Here is a 16615-nt window from a genome sequence, read left to right on the forward strand (position 1 = left end):
CCAGTGTGTTATTCGTTCTATCCTGGGAGGAAATAATCCATTACCTTGGGTACTAGGAGGGGATTAAATTCCTTAAGGAAACACTGTGAATTCAGTGGGCTCGAATTTATTATTATTGTTTCATTACGTTAACTTATATTTTGCAGAATTAATATTTACAAATACAGCAATATTGACCGGGAATAACAGTTTTGTCCCACTGGGTTTTCCTTGCAATGTTTTTAGCAAGGCAACCAAAAGGCGTATTATTAAACATGTGTACTTTTTTTTCCTTTACTAGAATTTTTTTTTCACTGAATTTTATTTTAGTTAAGGTTTTAACGAGGCACATTACCTATTGATTAGACATTCAAGGTGGAGTGTTATGAATAGAATTGTACTTAGAGTGAATGTCTATCTTTTAGAGAGTTTGTTACTTTGTGGCTAAGTCATTTTTTTCCCTATAAATAGAGAATGTCTATCTTTTAGAGAGTTTGTTACTTTGTGGCTAAGTCATTTTTTCTCCTATAGACAGAAGAACTTTACCCCATTGTAAATCATCCCAAAATCAATAAAAATTACCTATCTCTTTTCCTTATTGTTTTATTTCAGATCTAGAATAGTTTGTTTTTATATGGCATGTTGAAATTAAATTACGACAATATTTATAGTATAAGATGTACGTATATTGTGGTATTAAATGTGTGCTTAAACCTGTCAACATTGGTCTATTACAATATTATTTCATTTGCTACAAAATTAGTAGAGTAGTAATAGGAGTGCGTTTGATAATATATGCACATTTATCAAAAGTTTCATTTCTTTGTTATCTAGTGCCAAGTCAAATACGTCAAACACATAAGACTTACTAGAATTATAGTTGAATGGTTGAGAGAAAAACAAGGTCCTTCACTTGTGTAGAACAACACAGAAAACAACTTAGAATGGTTTGGTCGTGTAACAAAGAGAGAAGCAAGATGGAGAAAAGTCCCTATCATTTATTCAATATCATTTTTCCCCATCTTCAGGCCCATAAGGTACTCTTATATCAATTATCTAAATTAGTCTCAGTTTATAAATATCCAGTTTAATTCTTGTATTTACTCTTTCCCATTTTCTAATAATTTGCTATTGAAACTAATACTATCAATCTTCTTTGCTGACCAATATTTGAAAGAAAAACGAGACCTTTTTGTTGATTCTTCAAGAACTTTTTCTGGGTATGTTCTATTTTCTTTGGATAATGTGTAAATTGTATGTGTTGTCTGTGTTTTTGTGCATACGTATTACCTACAGACAGGAAAATGTGTTTTTAAGAGCTAAGAACATATTCTCAGATTTTGACACAACATTTAAAATATTTATTTTAGTGATATAGAAGAGATTGTTTAAGCATTGATTGAAAAGTTAATTTTATATAGTAACACCGTATTAGAGCTTAAAGGTTGAAAATAGTTTCATGAAATTTGAATTTTTTTCTTCTTGGAAAGTTGTATAAAATAGAACAGTGTCAAATATTTCGGAGCGTTCCAAAATGTAAAGACTGCTATAGGGATAAGGGCGGACGGTGTACTGTGCCATGCTTATCTTTTTCCGGATCTTGATATTATTTTCTTGTTTTTTAAGGGTCGTTTGGTTTTAATACGGCTTATGCCGATCCCGGGATTAGTTATCCTGGTATTATTTTTTATCCACTGTTTGGTATGTTGTATTAAAAATGACAATTGCATAATTTCTAAGAAGAAGGTATAAGTTATCCCGGCACTAATTACCCCACCCTCTACAAGGTATAAGTTATCCCGGTACTAATTTTAATCCGGGGATAACTTATACCAGGTTTGCTAACCAAACAAAGTATTAAGGTGGTATTAAATTTTTATACCAGCACTATACCTTCTTATACCTCATACCAAACGACAACAGTGTTAACGTCCTTTTTTATGATAATATAGCAATACTGGCCTACAATCAATGTTAAGGAACTTTCATCCTTGCTTTGTTGAGTGTTTCTGAAGTAGTCCTGTTTTCTTTTTAGCTCAGTACATTATCAAATTATGGATATAAGCGGCGCAGTTACATGTAATGAAGGAGGTTCAATTGAACCCTTTAGTCAGAAAATTATACTGTGCAAAATAGGCAAAGATAATTTAAAATTTGCTTTAGGTCGCACCTTCAAATCCTATGTTTGGCGTTCTTGCATTTTCTTGAATCCCCTTATTAGTATTTTTGGCTCCACCGTTGATGGATATCATAGTGAGCTATTACCAACGTCATTCCTAAGTTGAGACAAACTTTTGGTAAATTTTGACCTTTACTAAACCACACTCTTTTGGCTCCTTGTTTCGTAAAGAAAGTTCTTTAAATTGGTTGGTGATCAATACTTGCTTCTCGTGCTGCAGGCCATGTATTCCGCCAAAAAGTTATCTTCAATTTGAGATAAGACGTATAGTGTCTGAATTTCTTGAATTCTAGCTATAGTTATTGGTTGTTCCACATTTCTTACTAAAGAAATATAAAGTCAAGCTTTGAATGATTAATAGTTATGATGAGGTTCTTAACAGGATCTTCATATAACATACTTGGCGGCCAGTTATGATACGACATACAGCCACTCCAAGTTATTGGTTGACGTGGAGGTTCTTAGTCTTGGGATCGGGGCTCCTTGTAGCTCTAGGTATTTCAGCACTCTTAATATGGAAGTTTGAAGGTTCGCCAAAATGGAGATACCAGGAAAGAGATAATAAGAAGAAGAAAAGGCCGGTTGGGTTCTTGTACAAAGACGAAGCTTGGAGTACATGTCATAAAGCAATCAGTCCTGTTTGGCTGCTTTCTTACAGGCTAATTGCTTTCACTTTTCTTCTCTCAATGCTTTTCATGGATGTTGTAAAAAATAGTACAGATATATTCTTTTTTTATACTCAGTAAGCGTCATCTCCTTATTATTGGCTTGATTCTTTTTTGGTTCACTCTCTTGCTAAGATAACAATGTCTAATGAACACTTTTACATGTCCATTGCCCACTTAGTCTTATCTTTTGCTTTTGATTATTCTTTTTTTGCTGAACAGGTGGACATTCTCTTTGGTCACTCTCTATTTTGGGGTATGTTACTCAGCAGTTGAACGATCGTTACCTTTCATTTCTGGATATGATCTGGGGATGTGAATGTCTTATGATACATATATAAAACGAAAGTGTTTCTTTCCTCCTCCAAAGGCATACTAACTATTACTTCTCCCTCGCTAAATAGCTCGGGGAATATTATTTCATTTAATTACAACATTATTATCTCTTCTCGTTGCTCATTTTGTTTCAAATTTCCCTAGTTTCTTTAACTTGGTTATGTTCTCAACGAAATGGTGTAGTTAGGGTCTTCACTCTCCATCTATGGATGTATCCAACATCGGCGCAAGGGTATTGCTGGTGCAAAAGTAGGTTGTATCGATGAAGAGGAAAACGACGCTCCAACTCTTGAGAAGAATGCAAGTTTACCTGGCGTATCGAAGGACTTGAGTTCCAATGAGGAAACTGATGATAGAGAAGCTGCAGGTCATTTGGGCTATGCCTTTCAAATAATTTTTCAGGCATGTCCTCTCAAGATATATTCACCTCGCATTTTATGCTGTTACTAATAGTGTTAACTCTTGCTGCATAATCCATTAACTTTGGCTAGTTTTCTTTTTGTTCTGCTGTTTTGATTTTGTTCAAAAATTTGTAGATCTGTGCTGGTGCCGTGGTGCTTACAGATTGCGTTTATTGGCTTCTTATCTACCCGTTCCTCACACCCAATGATTACAGGTTACAATTTGTAAGTTCTAAGAACTCTTGTTTCTTTAGTTGAGTCTTCTTTCTTTATATTCTACAGGCTTGATCCTATTCCCTGTTATATTTTGGTTCAATTTGTGGCTTCTGTGTTTTATTATTCAATAAAGCCTGGCCATGCACTGTAGTGCTAAGTCCAGAATGTGTGCTTCTTTCCCATTATCAGTTGCCATATACATAAGTTGATGTTCTACTGGTCTATGCAGCTGGTTGTTGGGATGCATTCTGTCAATGCTATTACCCTGCTTGGCGACGTGATTTTGAATTCTCTAGTAAGTCTGCTTTCACGATTGGCTTAAGCTATAAACGTATCCTATGCACAAACCGTGACTAACATGATCTCTTGCTTCCTTCCAGCGGTTCCCTTTCTTCAGATTTGCATATTTTGTGCTTTGGACATGCACATTTGTCGCGTTCCAGTGGCTCGTCCATATGTGTGTCTCAAAGTGGTACGTTTGTTTTCAGCACGCTATTCGTCATCATTTTTTTCAGGAAAAAAGAGCCATCTAGGCTTATGCTGTTACTAATAGAGTTGACTCTTTTTGCAACAGGTGGCCTTATCCCTTCCTGGATATTTCATTCAAATACGCTCCCTTAGTGTATGTGTGCAATCTTTCGCGTATATACAAACTTTACATCTATTGAAATATCTTCTATCGAATAGTTAGATGTCCAGATTATTATGCTTTTAGTTATTGCAGATATAGCCATTGATGATACACAGAAATGAGCTATTTCCCCTTGGTGTATGTTACTCGGACTCTTCATCGGTGCGCGTCGGATCCTCCAGAAGAAGTGCATTTTTTGGAGGATCCGACACAGGTGGGGCAGCATTTTGGAGAGTCCGAGCAATATAATTAAATAATAGCCAGAGTTGTTCATAAGCTTATGAAGTGCTTATGCTCTGCGCCAAATGTGCAATTGCAGGCATTTGATGGTTGGGGTGTTTCATCTCCCTTGCTATGGTCTGTTTGCTTTGGTAATAGCATTGAAGTATTGGTTAGCAAGATTATTCCGGTGGGTGAGTCGAAAGATATCTGGAGACACTAAATGAGTTCAAACACCAATCAACAAGTCAAAGAATTATTATACACTAGTATTCTTAAATCAAATTATCTTTTTTTATTCTTAGTGCTACTCAAATAAATGAGTAGCACAAGCTATTATATACAGTATAATTTTTACCACATCCCCGGGTTCTCGTCATGTATATAATTTTTTTCATTTATATCCTCGAAACAAAACGAGACTAGAAAGAACACGGGAATTTTCCCATCAATTATTATCCTAGGCAAAATGCTTTTCCTGTTTGCAAATGCTGGAAAATGTTGAAATATCAAATGCTGGAAGCAACTTTTGGGGCTGGTTTGACTTGGAATGTGGACATTATATGCGATCATTTACAGAAAGTTGACAATCATCAGATTACAAAAGAATGTAACAAGACCAGTTTGTCCTTTTTTTTCCCTTTGGATTTAACACTAATTTAACCCTAATTCCCTTATGTTTTATTTAGCATTGTTTCGACCTCTGTATATATCTTCTCTCCGAATTATACATCTGAATAATTTATACCTATTCTATCCTCCTACCATGATCACCAGTTGCCTCTTGAATTATCTATTTACAATTGGGAACTAATTCTTGCAATGATCACTTGTCTCTGGAGTAAACTATTTACAGTAAAAACCAACGGAATTTCTAGTAAAGATTATAAATATCATTATTTTTTCGTTTTCTACTTTATTCTTTGATGTGGTGGCTTTATTTTGTTTCTGACTCCATAATGGACTTACATTTTCAAGCGTGTGGAAACAGAATGATTAGAGAAATATAAGAGTGTCTTGGACAGTTAGCTCTAAAGTTATGTTTTCTTAACCAATGATCGTAAAATATTGTGAACAAAAGAGAAAGTTTACAAAAGTCAATAGTAATCGTGATTAATCAAAAGAAAGTGAAATACTTCCAAATTAAACAAGCCAAATAACTCGACAGCAATTGCTACATTTTCAAAAAAGAATCTAACAATAGCAAAGATATTTAGGCACAACAAACGTAACATTTAGGTGGACTAAATATGTAAGATAAAGAGAGATCTCCAAACTCTGCCCCTACTTTGAATATGTTTTCCAAGTTGATGTCTTTTTACATCTTTCTGATAATATTATGAGCTTTCCGGACAACCCCCAAAAAAACAAAAAAAAAACAAAAGAAAATGAAAGAAAACCCAACACCTATTTGCTTGAGAAGTAAATCAAGGTTTCACATTCTCTCTGATGAACTTCTCCAACTGAGAAATTTCTCCGGTTAAACCAGAAGCTTCAGCAACAATTACTCTGTTATGGCACTGCGAAAAAGCAAATGCTTCTCCAGGTACACCAAGCGTAAATTCATTAGAGATATCTGCATCAGATACTGCAGTCCTTGATGTACGAAGCTTGTCGCTGGATCAATAAGAAAATCAACAAGTTATAAAACAGAACACCAGAAATTGCACTTTAACTAAAAGTTCTGCCGTGGTTATAATACAGAGACCTAATGGGTACCAGAGTGAATTAGTAAATAAAAGATGCAACAAAATTTCGGGGTAGGCAGGTTCTTTATGTACAAGCTTGCTGCTGTGATATTAACAATTTATAAAGGGTCTCGTAGTTCATTACTAAAAGAAGAAGAATAAAGCATGCAACAATATTTCACGGTGGAAAGGTTAATTTCAACTCTCCAGAAGGATTTTATGCTAATCTTTTATGCATACGGATCAGAGTTACGCTTTAAGCAAACATAGTATATGTATGCTTTTCCAGGAGATAGTCTTCCTCATGTATGAACGGGCAAATTGGTGTTTGTTCTAAGAACAAATGCCATGGATAGTGTAGTCTTACATTTCTTTCTCCAGCTGTTTTCTGATGAACTCCGTTGTATGGGCAGTTACTTTGTCAACCTTGTTGCAAAGAAGGAGTACTGGAATTTTTTTCTTGACTACGCTTGCCTTTGTTAAGATCTCATATAAGTACCTGTATACAAGAGGAATCATAAGATGTAAAATTCAGTTACCAAATATCCAAATGCAAATGCACAACTGCTAATGTGAAATAATACAAGCAGCAAAATATCAGTACTCTGAAGCAGCACGGCAGTTTGGTAAAAATTCCACAGAATCCACTACAAACACAATGCCAGCTGCTTGAGGCAAGAACTCATCTAGTTTTGGCCGAAGACGAGAGTGCCCTGGGACATCAACAACGTGAACAGGCTTCACTTTCCCTTTCTGCAGCATAAAGTAAAACAGGTCCAAGTATGAGATGTGAAATGCACAGATGAAGGAATTCAGTAAATCAATTACAAAACACATGACAAGACAATAAAAGGTAGACCAGTGGCAATTAAACAAATCCATCTTTCCCTTCTGATGGTGGAGATGACAAGAATGCTGGGGAAAGAGTAGGGCTGAAAAAGGTGAAACAAGAGAAGACATTGTTCATTACCTTGTCTTTTTCGGAGTGGAGAATAAAACTGGCTTCGTTTGGCTCCATTGACGTCACCGTACCCTGATGGGCTGAACCATCTCTAAGCTGGTATATGCCACATCTAAACAGTAAGATAAACTCCAAAATGATTATCCCAGGTCTCAGGTCAAAGAGTTACCTGGTAAAAAAGATAAGTTTTGCCGCTCCCACTAAGCCCAGTGAGTACAATGGTGTTAGATGCTGTACGCTTGAACAAGCGAACTGCAAATAGAATAGTAAACAAAAGGAAATTCTTCATATTTAAGCCTTCAACGAAAGTTAAAATGGATGAGCAAAAATCTAAAACTAATATTATATGAAACCATTCACTGAGGATCATCATAGTGGCATAAGGGTGAAATAGAATTTTACGAAAATGTGGCATCAAATAGAAGAAAAGAAGAACCTAACACAGTCAGTCCTTGCACTCCTTTTTTATAATTTTCTTGGATGTTCTAGGAGAAATGTACGAAAGATGAAAATGTAACGCATACAATCAATATAGGATGGTTAAAATAGAGAACTGCTACCGGTGTTATGTGATAAGGACCTACCAAAGTTAAAGTAAAGTTCTATAGAACGGTTGTGAGACCATCAATGTTATATGGGAGTGAATGGTAGGCCTCTAAAGTTCGACATATTGACAAGATAAATGTTGCAAAGATGCAAATCCTAATATGGATGTGCGATCAAACAAGATTAAAATGATTTATTCAAAAGAAGGTGTAAGTAGTACACATAAAGGATAAAACGAGAAGGTCACTTTAGATGGTTCGGTCATGTCCTAACTTGGCCTCCAAATGCTTCAAACTATAGGTGTGAAACCATTGTGACTTAAGGGGTTAAAAAGGGACGAGGTAGACCAAAATCATATGGCAGGACATTGTCTCGAAGGACCTACAATCGTTTGAAATCCATCCAGGCTTAGTGAAAAATAGGGGACGATAAAAGAAAAAGATTAATATAGGCGACACCTATTAGTTGGAATAAAATTTTAATAGTGTTAGTATGTTTACTTTAGATCCATTGCTTTCTAGGAGTCTTTAAGTCATGCTAGAGTTGTATATGCCAGTAGAAAATATAGACAACTTCTAGTGTTTTTTGTTTTATTTTAGTTTTATCTTACATAATATTGCATTGAAATGAGGTTAAAAGTATCAACATGAACACTAAGAATTCTAAGGCCGATGCTAACTTGCTTGGGATTGAAGCATAGTTATTGTTGTTGCATTCTTGATAAACTATTCTTAATGATAATTTCCATTCCACCAATAACATAATCAGTAAGAATATTCTACAAAATACTCTTAAAGATTCAATTGACTTATAACCATTTCCAAAAGTTCAACAATTAATCTGATTTATATACAGGTAGTTTAAAACCAAGTCCTAAATCAGCTATCAAAACAACAGTTGATTAATAAAAGAAGAGAGAGTGCCGTAGGTTGATGGCTAGCAAAAGATAAGCAAATTATGATAATTCCTCAATGTATACAGAAGATTCATAAACTGATCCCAACTAATTTGGGATTGAGGTGCCACTGACTAAAAGAAGACAACTTTGTTTTTGTAGTTTGACTAAGATATACTAACTCAGTTATGTAGTCAAAATTTTGCAATCACCCGATTTTCTTTCAACAACTTCAGAGCAAACAAAGAAAGGAAAACCTAAAACAAGTTCCAATGCTAAATGAAGATACCTTTGATTTCCTAAGTCAAACTCAAAAAGGGGAAATTCAAAGGAAACTAACATTTGACACACTGACACGCCAATGCGAAAATTCAACAAAGAAATAAGGAGAAAAATTGAAGGGAAATTTGAAAATCTTACTGATAAACAAGAAAAAGAGGGTGAATAATACAACTCCAAGTGCAGTATAAAGTTGAACAGGAGGTGTTTGATGGATGAATTCTTCAGCTTCATGTAACCATTGCTGCATTTGAATTTTCAATTGTTCCACTTTCTCCTTATCCATCTTCTTTTCAAAATTCTTCACTCGAATTTAATCTTACCCTAAGAAAGAACGAAACTTTTTCCATTAGATTACAAAAAAATTACAGACAGAAAGAGGGAAATTAAAACGGAATTGAAATTTAACGAAAGAGGAATATCTCAAGGATTACCGGAAACTCGAAACCCACCGGCGATTGAGAGGGTCACCGATGCCTGAGGAGACAGAGTGTGTAGCAAAGTGGTAAACTGCGACGGGTTTATCGAGAAGAAATTGGGCCTTAGAATCTGCACGAGTTTTGGGCCTCGGCCCACCCACTTTTGCTAGCGGGAAATGTATTAGACCGAGTTTTTAATTTAGATATTCTTTAATTTCTTATATTCTGTGTGTACTTTATATGCACTTAAATTTGACATAACTAGTCTTAGAATACGCGCATTGCGTGTGTATTCTATCTCGATAACTATAAATTTTTTAAATTATATAAAAAATTAATTTAACTTTTTTTTCGATTCAAAAAGGCGAACGGCATTTAGCAATACACTTTGTGCATATATGTATATCAATGAGTATTCAATTAAAGGAATATTATTAAATAATAGGAGTATATTGTAGTTACAAAAAAAAAATTAAATAGTGTGAGTTCTTGAAAATAATTAATGTTGATTATATTTAGATACGTCAATAGAGGAAGAAATTGTGCCATATAATCCTCACACATATAATGCGAACACTTATAATAAAATATTAATATAAAAATAAATTCAAATAACACATATTTTACCCGTACTTTGATCTAGCTTCTTCATCGTCTTACAAGAATGCCAAGTTTATCAATTTGAATCTCAAGAAATATAATCCATCACTAATTTATCAAAATCTTAAGTGGACACAACCCTAATTGAATTCAAAGATATAAGCTAAAACTTAATATTAGTACAATAAAATAAGACTGTCTTAGTTATTTTTCTTGTCTAATAATTATATCGGGTTTTTTAAATACACCATTTTATTAGTTATGATCAATGAAATATTATCGTCATTTACAAAAAAGGTTCTGACTTTAGTTTGTTTTTGAGTTTGTTGCCTGAACCAAATTTTAAAGAATAAACGAATTTTCATATTCAAATATCTGGCATTTGAACAAACTTATCTTTCTATATAGCATTTTTTCTGAAACAATTAATTTTTTCCTCAAGTATCCCTTCATGAAATAATTTCAGAAAAAGTGTTCTTCTTTTTCTTTTAAAAAAAGCAGTTTCTCTTTTGTGTTTTTGGTTATTAAATAATATTACAGTGAATTTTAAATTGCTAGTACCATGAAAGTATTATCTAAAATGAGATTTAAGCAACATATATATCTACAAAGAAAAATAGAGTTTGAGAACCTCAAATATCCTTGAATATAAAAGGAGCGTCGACTAATATTATCAATTTTAGTATCAATTAGTTCTTACTTATTCTTTGTAGGAGTTCCTACAAATAGCTCAAATAAGAAAATATTAATAAAATACATTTAGTTAATTTTAAAGTCTTTAAAATATTAAAAATTATTTAATGATGATTTGTGTTATCCATCATTAATGATTAAATATTTTATATTTGTTTACCTGAAAAACGGATGGAGTTGAATTTATACGCAGTTCCGAAGATATGTGGTGCAACTTAATACAAAATGCAAGGATAAATAAAATGTGAATATAGATTGGAGAGAATGTAATCTAGACAAGGCAATCAAAAATAGTGAACCTTAGAATTTAACAAATAGAATCAATCTAAGAAACTGGAATAGCCACTCTTTCTTGTAAAGGAATATAATACTTTCATTATAATGTAAATCTCAGAAAAAATATATGTCCCTTACAGAAATGATAACCAAGCCCTTTTATAGTGGAGGGATTCGGCTCCAAGCATAATAAAATAAACATTCAGTGGGAGACCCATGATAAATCAGCTTTTCCATAATTTCTGCCAAGATTCCCTCTAGTGGGATTGCAACGGCTTTTGTCTGCGAGCTCGATCTTGCTTAGAATCCTCGATTTTGGTTCGAGCTTGATTTCGGCTCGAACTTGTGATCTTGGTTCGAGCCCGATCCTGGTTCGAGCCTTCGAATTGATTCCAGGTCAATGTAGGTTGATTTTTGGATTATCACCACGATAGATCTACCCGCGTCATGGTTCGATTCTTGTTCGAGTTTGTTTATGATATCGGTCTCAACACGGACCGGCCTCCCCGGGTTCGAGGTTAGCTCGTGCCCCCTTCGGGATCTTACTTCGATACACCACCCTTCGAACCATACCGGACATGCCAAGGCTGAAATCTATTTCGACCGTATACAATATTAAAATAGCAAATAAATTGGCAACCTTACGCTTTTTATACATACGTGAAAAATTAGAATTTGTAATACTCACATGGTCCAAAAATAAATACAAAAAATTAGAATTTGAAAACATTCTTAATGGTCTTAGATGTTTAATTCTACAAAATTAAAATGAAGACAAAAACTTGGAAAATAGTTTTCATTACATAATAATTCCTAACGTCTCAAAAACTCTATCCTTTCCTTTTACATGTAGTGCTACGATTTAACTCCAATCTCGGTGGATATTCAAGAGAAGAAGCTGATAACAACACTAACTTTATGGAATTTAATGAAAGTGAGACTTAAGAAAAATAGTTACACAATTTTAGTAAGGAAAAATTTATAAGTAAAATCTTATCCAATTTTAGATTCCTAAGTACTAGGAGTTTTTACCTAGTTTAAATAAGGAAGCATGTAATAAATAAAATTTAGTTACTTTTAAAGTCTTAAATATTAGGAATATAATTATATTATAATTATAATTTTATCAAGTGTGAACTCTATATTTAAAGGGTAAAAGTGATGAACGACATTTAGCAAAGGGCCTTCGTGTTTTTAAAATTTTAATATTAATATAGTATAGATAGATAAAAGGTAATTGTTAAGTCTAATATGTAACTTACAGAGTGTTTAGCTAAGCTTATAAACTGGTCAAAGTGGCTTATAAGCACCTTTTAGCTTATCTAAGAATTTGGTAAACACTTAAAGTGCTTATAAGCCAAGTGTTTATAAGTTAAAATCAGTCATAAGTTGGTCACCCTTATAGCTTTTTAGCTTATAAGTACTTTTAGTTTGACCAATGCTTTTACTAGTTTATCCTTAATAATATTTTCTAATTCACAAAATATTTTTTCCCAAAATAAATTTTGTAACTTTCTTTTCATTCCATATTCATTGTTCATCTTTTTCTTTACAAAAGAATTTTTTTAATTTATAATCTTTTGTAAAGTTTTTAAGGAAATTTTAGTTATTTTAATAAAAGAACAACTTATCATCACTTATCTACCAAACACATAAACTGCTTATTATCAGTTTCAACACGTCTATCCAAACACGTAAATACTTATTTTAAAAATCAGTTTCACAACTTAAGAATATTTTTCAGCACTTTAAGCTTATCAACTATTTACAATCAGCTAATCCAAATAGGCTCTTAGAAAGTAAAGTAAAAAACTTACTATAATCAGTTAAAGAATACTTGTAAAGTTTTTTAATCAGTTAAAGAATCCATCGGGTTTGACCATGATGCATATGGTAGCTGTCCCGTGGGTTTAGTCTTTCAAGGCATTTAATGCATGTCAGGCGGTAGTCGGCCACTGCTTATACTGAACCGCCATCGTTTGAACCTATAAATAACCCTTACCTTTATCTTTTACCATTTTTACATCTTCTATCTTCTAAAATTCCCCAAATTCTTCTTTATACACTCCAACTTATCAAAAAAGCTGTGATTTCTTTCCGAAAGAACCCCTCTTCAATTCTACTAAATCTTTATCACTTTCTTCTACTCCTTACTTTTGAATTCAAAAATGGCGAAAATATCGCAAACCATTCCTCAGAAACAGAAGGCTTCATCTTCACAGTGTGTCGCCGATGAGACACCGGCAGAACCACGGCCTGAGGAGTGTGTCCCCGGGGCGTGCGTCCTTACTTCAGATTTTAAGGTTGATAAAGGTTCATCGGTCCCTGGCCGGTGTGAGCCGGTATCGAGGTACATGTGTTCGATAATCGAGAAGCACCTCGATCTGTTAAAGAAGGATTGCAATTGGGGTGAAAAGGAAGTAATAATACCTACCCCTGACGAAGATATCACTTCTTACGTGAAAGGGTTTTTGAACGTATATACTTACCCTTTCACTTTGGGTCCCCTCGATCCCGTCGTTATTGACTTCTGTCGATAATACCAGGTAACCTTAGGCCAGGTCCATCCTTCTTTGTAGCGGATCGTTATCCTGATCCGATATTTCGTGAGCAAAATCGAGGGGATGTCGTTCACCCTCGATCATCTTATCCGGTTGTACCATCCCCGACATTTTCGGGGAGGGTTGATAAAACTCCAGCGTCGGGCTACCAAGGCTCTGTTCTCGAGTATTGACGAGGACAGGGACCGGGGCTGGATGAGCAGGTTCGTTCGAATAAGAACTTCGGACCTGATCCCGACTGAAAAGATGCCCTTTCCCGAGGAGTGGAATATGAAACGTAAGTGTGATCTTGTTGTTGCTTCTATTTGGTTCTTTCATTTATTCTCTTATCGACACTCCTCTTTTTGTGATGTAGCGGTTCCCTAGATGCCCAGAGCGGTTCCCGATCTCATTTCTCGGACTCTGACGATCCGAACGAGGCATTTCTCAAAATATTTTTTATAAGGTTTCCCATATGCAGGTTTGGGTAAAGACGCGATCTTGAGGCCTCTGTCCAATTAGGAGGATGTTTCGACCTCTGTTCCAAAGCCGGTGAAGGAAAATAAAATGAAGAGAGCCTCGTTGCCCGAATATCCAAAACCGAAGAAGAGGACGGCTCGTAAGCCGAACAAGATTGTCATTCCTTTGACCGTAGAATCCGTTTTGCATCTAAGGGATGAAGATGAAGAAGAAAAAGAAGAGGACAATGAGTCCACGCTGGCGGTCCGAACGAAGAGAGCCACCGATGCTTCATCGCCGGCTGGATCGATGATGCTCTATGGGGCTCCGCCTCGAACTGAAGATATACCGGAGAGAGATTCAGGTAGAGTCCCCGAACTATCGGATATCGAAGATGCCTCTCATCTGAGTCAACCGGCAGGGGTTACAATCTAAGAGCCCCTTGAACCCCTCCAAGCCGAGGGGAACGCTCCGAGCGAGTCACTTGGGGCAGCAGCGATCGAGGATTTGCCTACCTTTCCCGCTTTTTCTGCAGGGGTGATTCGGGAAGCTCAAGCTCTGGGAGCCCTCGATCTAGACAGGCCTCACGATAAAGAAGATTCGTTTCGTGACCTGTTTACCGGTATCGAGGACGTTGACGGTGCCGGTGATGAATCGGATCTTTTTCACGGTTTGTGGCAGGCTTTGAATCAGGTGAGCCTTTAAAAATCTTTTTGTTGGTACTGCCTTTCTGTTCGTTTTTCATTAACTTCGCTTCTTGTTTCTTTGTAGGCTGCGGCAGTCCATCGAGAACAATGTTCTCGTTCCCAAAATGAGCTGCATCGATATGCGGCTGACCTAAACCGCGCTACTGACGAGAAGAACTTTCTTAGACTTTTCTTAGGGCAGAGAGAGGAGGAAATAAAAGACCTCCGAGTTGAGCTGGCCAAGGCTTATCGAGATCAGAATGATTTGTTTGAGAAGGTAATGATGCTTTTGAAAACCTATGGGTTCGATATCGGAACGATAGCTAACATTTCGGTCTCACAACTGCAGCAAAAAATTGAGATGATAGGGAATCTTCGTGAGGAGGTCGACGTGATAAGGATGGAATCCTTGCTGTGGAAAGAAGGTATGGACCGCTTTGCTACAGAAAAAAAGACTGCTCGAGCCCAGTTATCGTCGTCTGAAACCCAACTTCAGAAAATGAAGGAAAAAGGCTAGGTTCAAGCAAGAAGAATTGAGGAGCTTGAGGCTCGGTTGACCTTTGTACTCGCCAAGGCCGAATCCGATGCTGAAAAGGCAAAGGCCTATGTGGATGCGCTCGTGGCCATCTATCGGGCCGATGCTGAAGCTGCCCAAGTCCAGGCAAGAGAGGCAGCCGAATCCGCCGATGGTCGAGCGCATTGGGTCGCCAAACTTGCTAAGTACCGATCCAGAAGGGAAACTCTCGAGGAGATTCATGCTCGCGGCTTCGATCTCACGGAAGAGATAAAAAGGGCAAAAGAACTCGAAGCTGATGCTGAAGCTCTGGTTTTCGATGATGATGACGACGACGATGGGAATAAGAGCGGATCCGAAAATGGGGGGGAACCTGATAAAGAAGAGATCGTTCCCGGTCGAAAAATTTAGTTCTTAGTTTTTACGTTGTAATCACCCATGCAGATAAATTTGTGTATAGGCATATCTCCCCTTTCGCCGACTCACTTTTGTTTTTGTTTCCTTTGTTGCGAGGACTTTATTTTCCTTATGAATGTTTCCATAATATTTTAAACCACTTAATCAAATTTGGACCTCGTAGTCTCTGCAACCGAGCGAGCGTTTATTCAAACTTGGGGAAATGTAGCCCTTTAGGCTTATTAGTTGTCAACGATTCGATCTCGAAGAAAATATAGCCCGTGGGCGTGATGGTCGAGTGAGTGTTTGCTCTAATTCAAAAATAAAAAATAGCCCGTAGGCTTGGTCGAGTGAATGATTCAAACTTGAATTAATGTAGCTCGTAGGCTTAATGGTCGAGTGAATGTTTCAAACTCGAATTAATGTAGCTCATAGGCTTAATGGTCGAGTGAATGTTTGCTCGAACTCAAAATAAAAAATAGCTCGTGGGCTTGGTCGAGTGAATGATTCGAACTCGAATTAATGTAGCCCGTAGGCTTAATGGTCGAGTGAGTGTTTGCTCGAACTCGAAATAAAAAATAGCTCGTAGGCTTGGTCGAGTGAATGATTCGAACTCGAATTAATATAGCCCATAGGCTTAATGGTCGAGTGAGTGTTTGCTCGAACTCGAAATAAAAAATAGCCCCGTAGGCTTGGTCGAGTGAATGATTCGAACTCGAATTAATGTAGCCCGTAGGCTTAATGGTCAAGTAAGTATTTGCTCGAACTCGAAATAAAAAATAGCCCGTAGGCTTGGTCGAGTGAATGATTCGAACTCGAATTAATGTAGCCCGTAGGCTTAATGGTCGAGTGAGTGTTTGCTCGAACTCGAAATAAAAAATAGTCCGTAGGCTTGATGGTCGAGTAAATAATTCGAACTCGAATTAATGTAGCCCGTAGGCTTAATGGTCGAATTATATCTTAATTCTTCGCACGTTATTACACGCCTGGGTTCGGGCCAATCTATATGAGCATGGCTCGCTTCGACCATTTGGCTC

General features: G+C 36.2%; 2 protein-coding genes and 1 non-coding gene across 6 annotated transcripts; 1 reads left to right on the top strand and 2 right to left on the bottom strand.

Moving 5' to 3' along the window:
* The first annotated feature begins 828 nt into the window (after positions 1-828).
* On the top strand, positions 829-4986 carry LOC107821303 (uncharacterized). Of its 4 annotated transcripts, XM_016647749.2 has the most exons (10): positions 829-1016; positions 1157-1199; positions 2541-2900; positions 3046-3079; positions 3343-3561; positions 3696-3785; positions 4006-4071; positions 4157-4248; positions 4351-4398; positions 4727-4986. In XM_016647749.2, exons 3-10 carry the CDS (start codon positions 2572-2574, stop codon positions 4851-4853), a joined length of 1005 nt encoding a protein of 334 aa, XP_016503235.1. In that variant the 5' UTR covers positions 829-1016; positions 1157-1199; positions 2541-2571; the 3' UTR covers positions 4854-4986. The 4 variants fall into 4 exon arrangements, with proteins under 4 accessions (XP_016503235.1, XP_075078099.1, XP_016503226.1 ...); XM_075221998.1 differs by lacking the exon at positions 1157-1199 and having other exon boundaries at positions 4501-4986; XM_016647740.2 differs by lacking the exon at positions 1157-1199 and having other exon boundaries at positions 830-1016.
* A 906-nt stretch (positions 4987-5892) lies between these two features.
* LOC107821326 (uncharacterized) lies at positions 5893-9567 on the bottom strand. The gene is made up of 7 exons (XM_016647762.2): positions 9430-9567; positions 9137-9319; positions 7445-7527; positions 7285-7371; positions 6919-7067; positions 6682-6813; positions 5893-6243 (listed from the first exon to the last, which is right to left on the bottom strand). Exons 2-7 carry the CDS (start codon positions 9279-9281, stop codon positions 6054-6056), a joined length of 786 nt encoding a protein of 261 aa, XP_016503248.1. The 5' UTR covers positions 9282-9319; positions 9430-9567; the 3' UTR covers positions 5893-6053.
* Positions 9568-11828: 2261 nt separating this feature from the next.
* On the bottom strand, positions 11829-11936 carry LOC142164497 (small nucleolar RNA snoR97). Its single transcript, XR_012695263.1, has one exon. It is a non-coding gene; the product is annotated as a small nucleolar RNA snoR97 (small nucleolar RNA).
* Positions 11937-16615: the final 4679 nt, after the last annotated feature.

Source organism: Nicotiana tabacum, chromosome 9, assembly GCF_000715075.1.
Source record: "Nicotiana tabacum cultivar K326 chromosome 9, ASM71507v2, whole genome shotgun sequence".
Lineage (NCBI taxonomy): Eukaryota > Viridiplantae > Streptophyta > Magnoliopsida > Solanales > Solanaceae > Nicotiana > Nicotiana tabacum.

What these genes read in the sequence shown, in the direction of transcription:
- LOC107821303 (XM_016647749.2), top strand. Translation starts at nt 2,572, where the DNA reads ATGATACGACATACAGCCACTCCAAGTTATTGGTTGACGTGGAGGTTC. An exon ending in TGGTCACTCTCTATTTTGGG is followed by an intron (nt 3,080 to 3,342) that starts GTATGTTACTCA and finishes GAAATGGTGTAG; the next exon opens with TTAGGGTCTTCACTCTCCAT. An exon ending in TTCAAATACGCTCCCTTAGT is followed by an intron (nt 4,399 to 4,726) that starts GTATGTGTGCAA and finishes GTGCAATTGCAG; the next exon opens with GCATTTGATGGTTGGGGTGT.
- LOC107821326 (XM_016647762.2), bottom strand. Translation starts at nt 9,281, where the DNA reads ATGGATAAGGAGAAAGTGGAACAATTGAAAATTCAAATGCAGCAATGG. An exon ending in TCCACTCCGAAAAAGACAAG is followed by an intron (nt 7,068 to 7,284) that starts GTAATGAACAAT and finishes TTTATGCTGCAG; the next exon opens with AAAGGGAAAGTGAAGCCTGT. An exon ending in AAACAGCTGGAGAAAGAAAT is followed by an intron (nt 6,244 to 6,681) that starts GTAAGACTACAC and finishes TTATTGATCCAG; the next exon opens with CGACAAGCTTCGTACATCAA.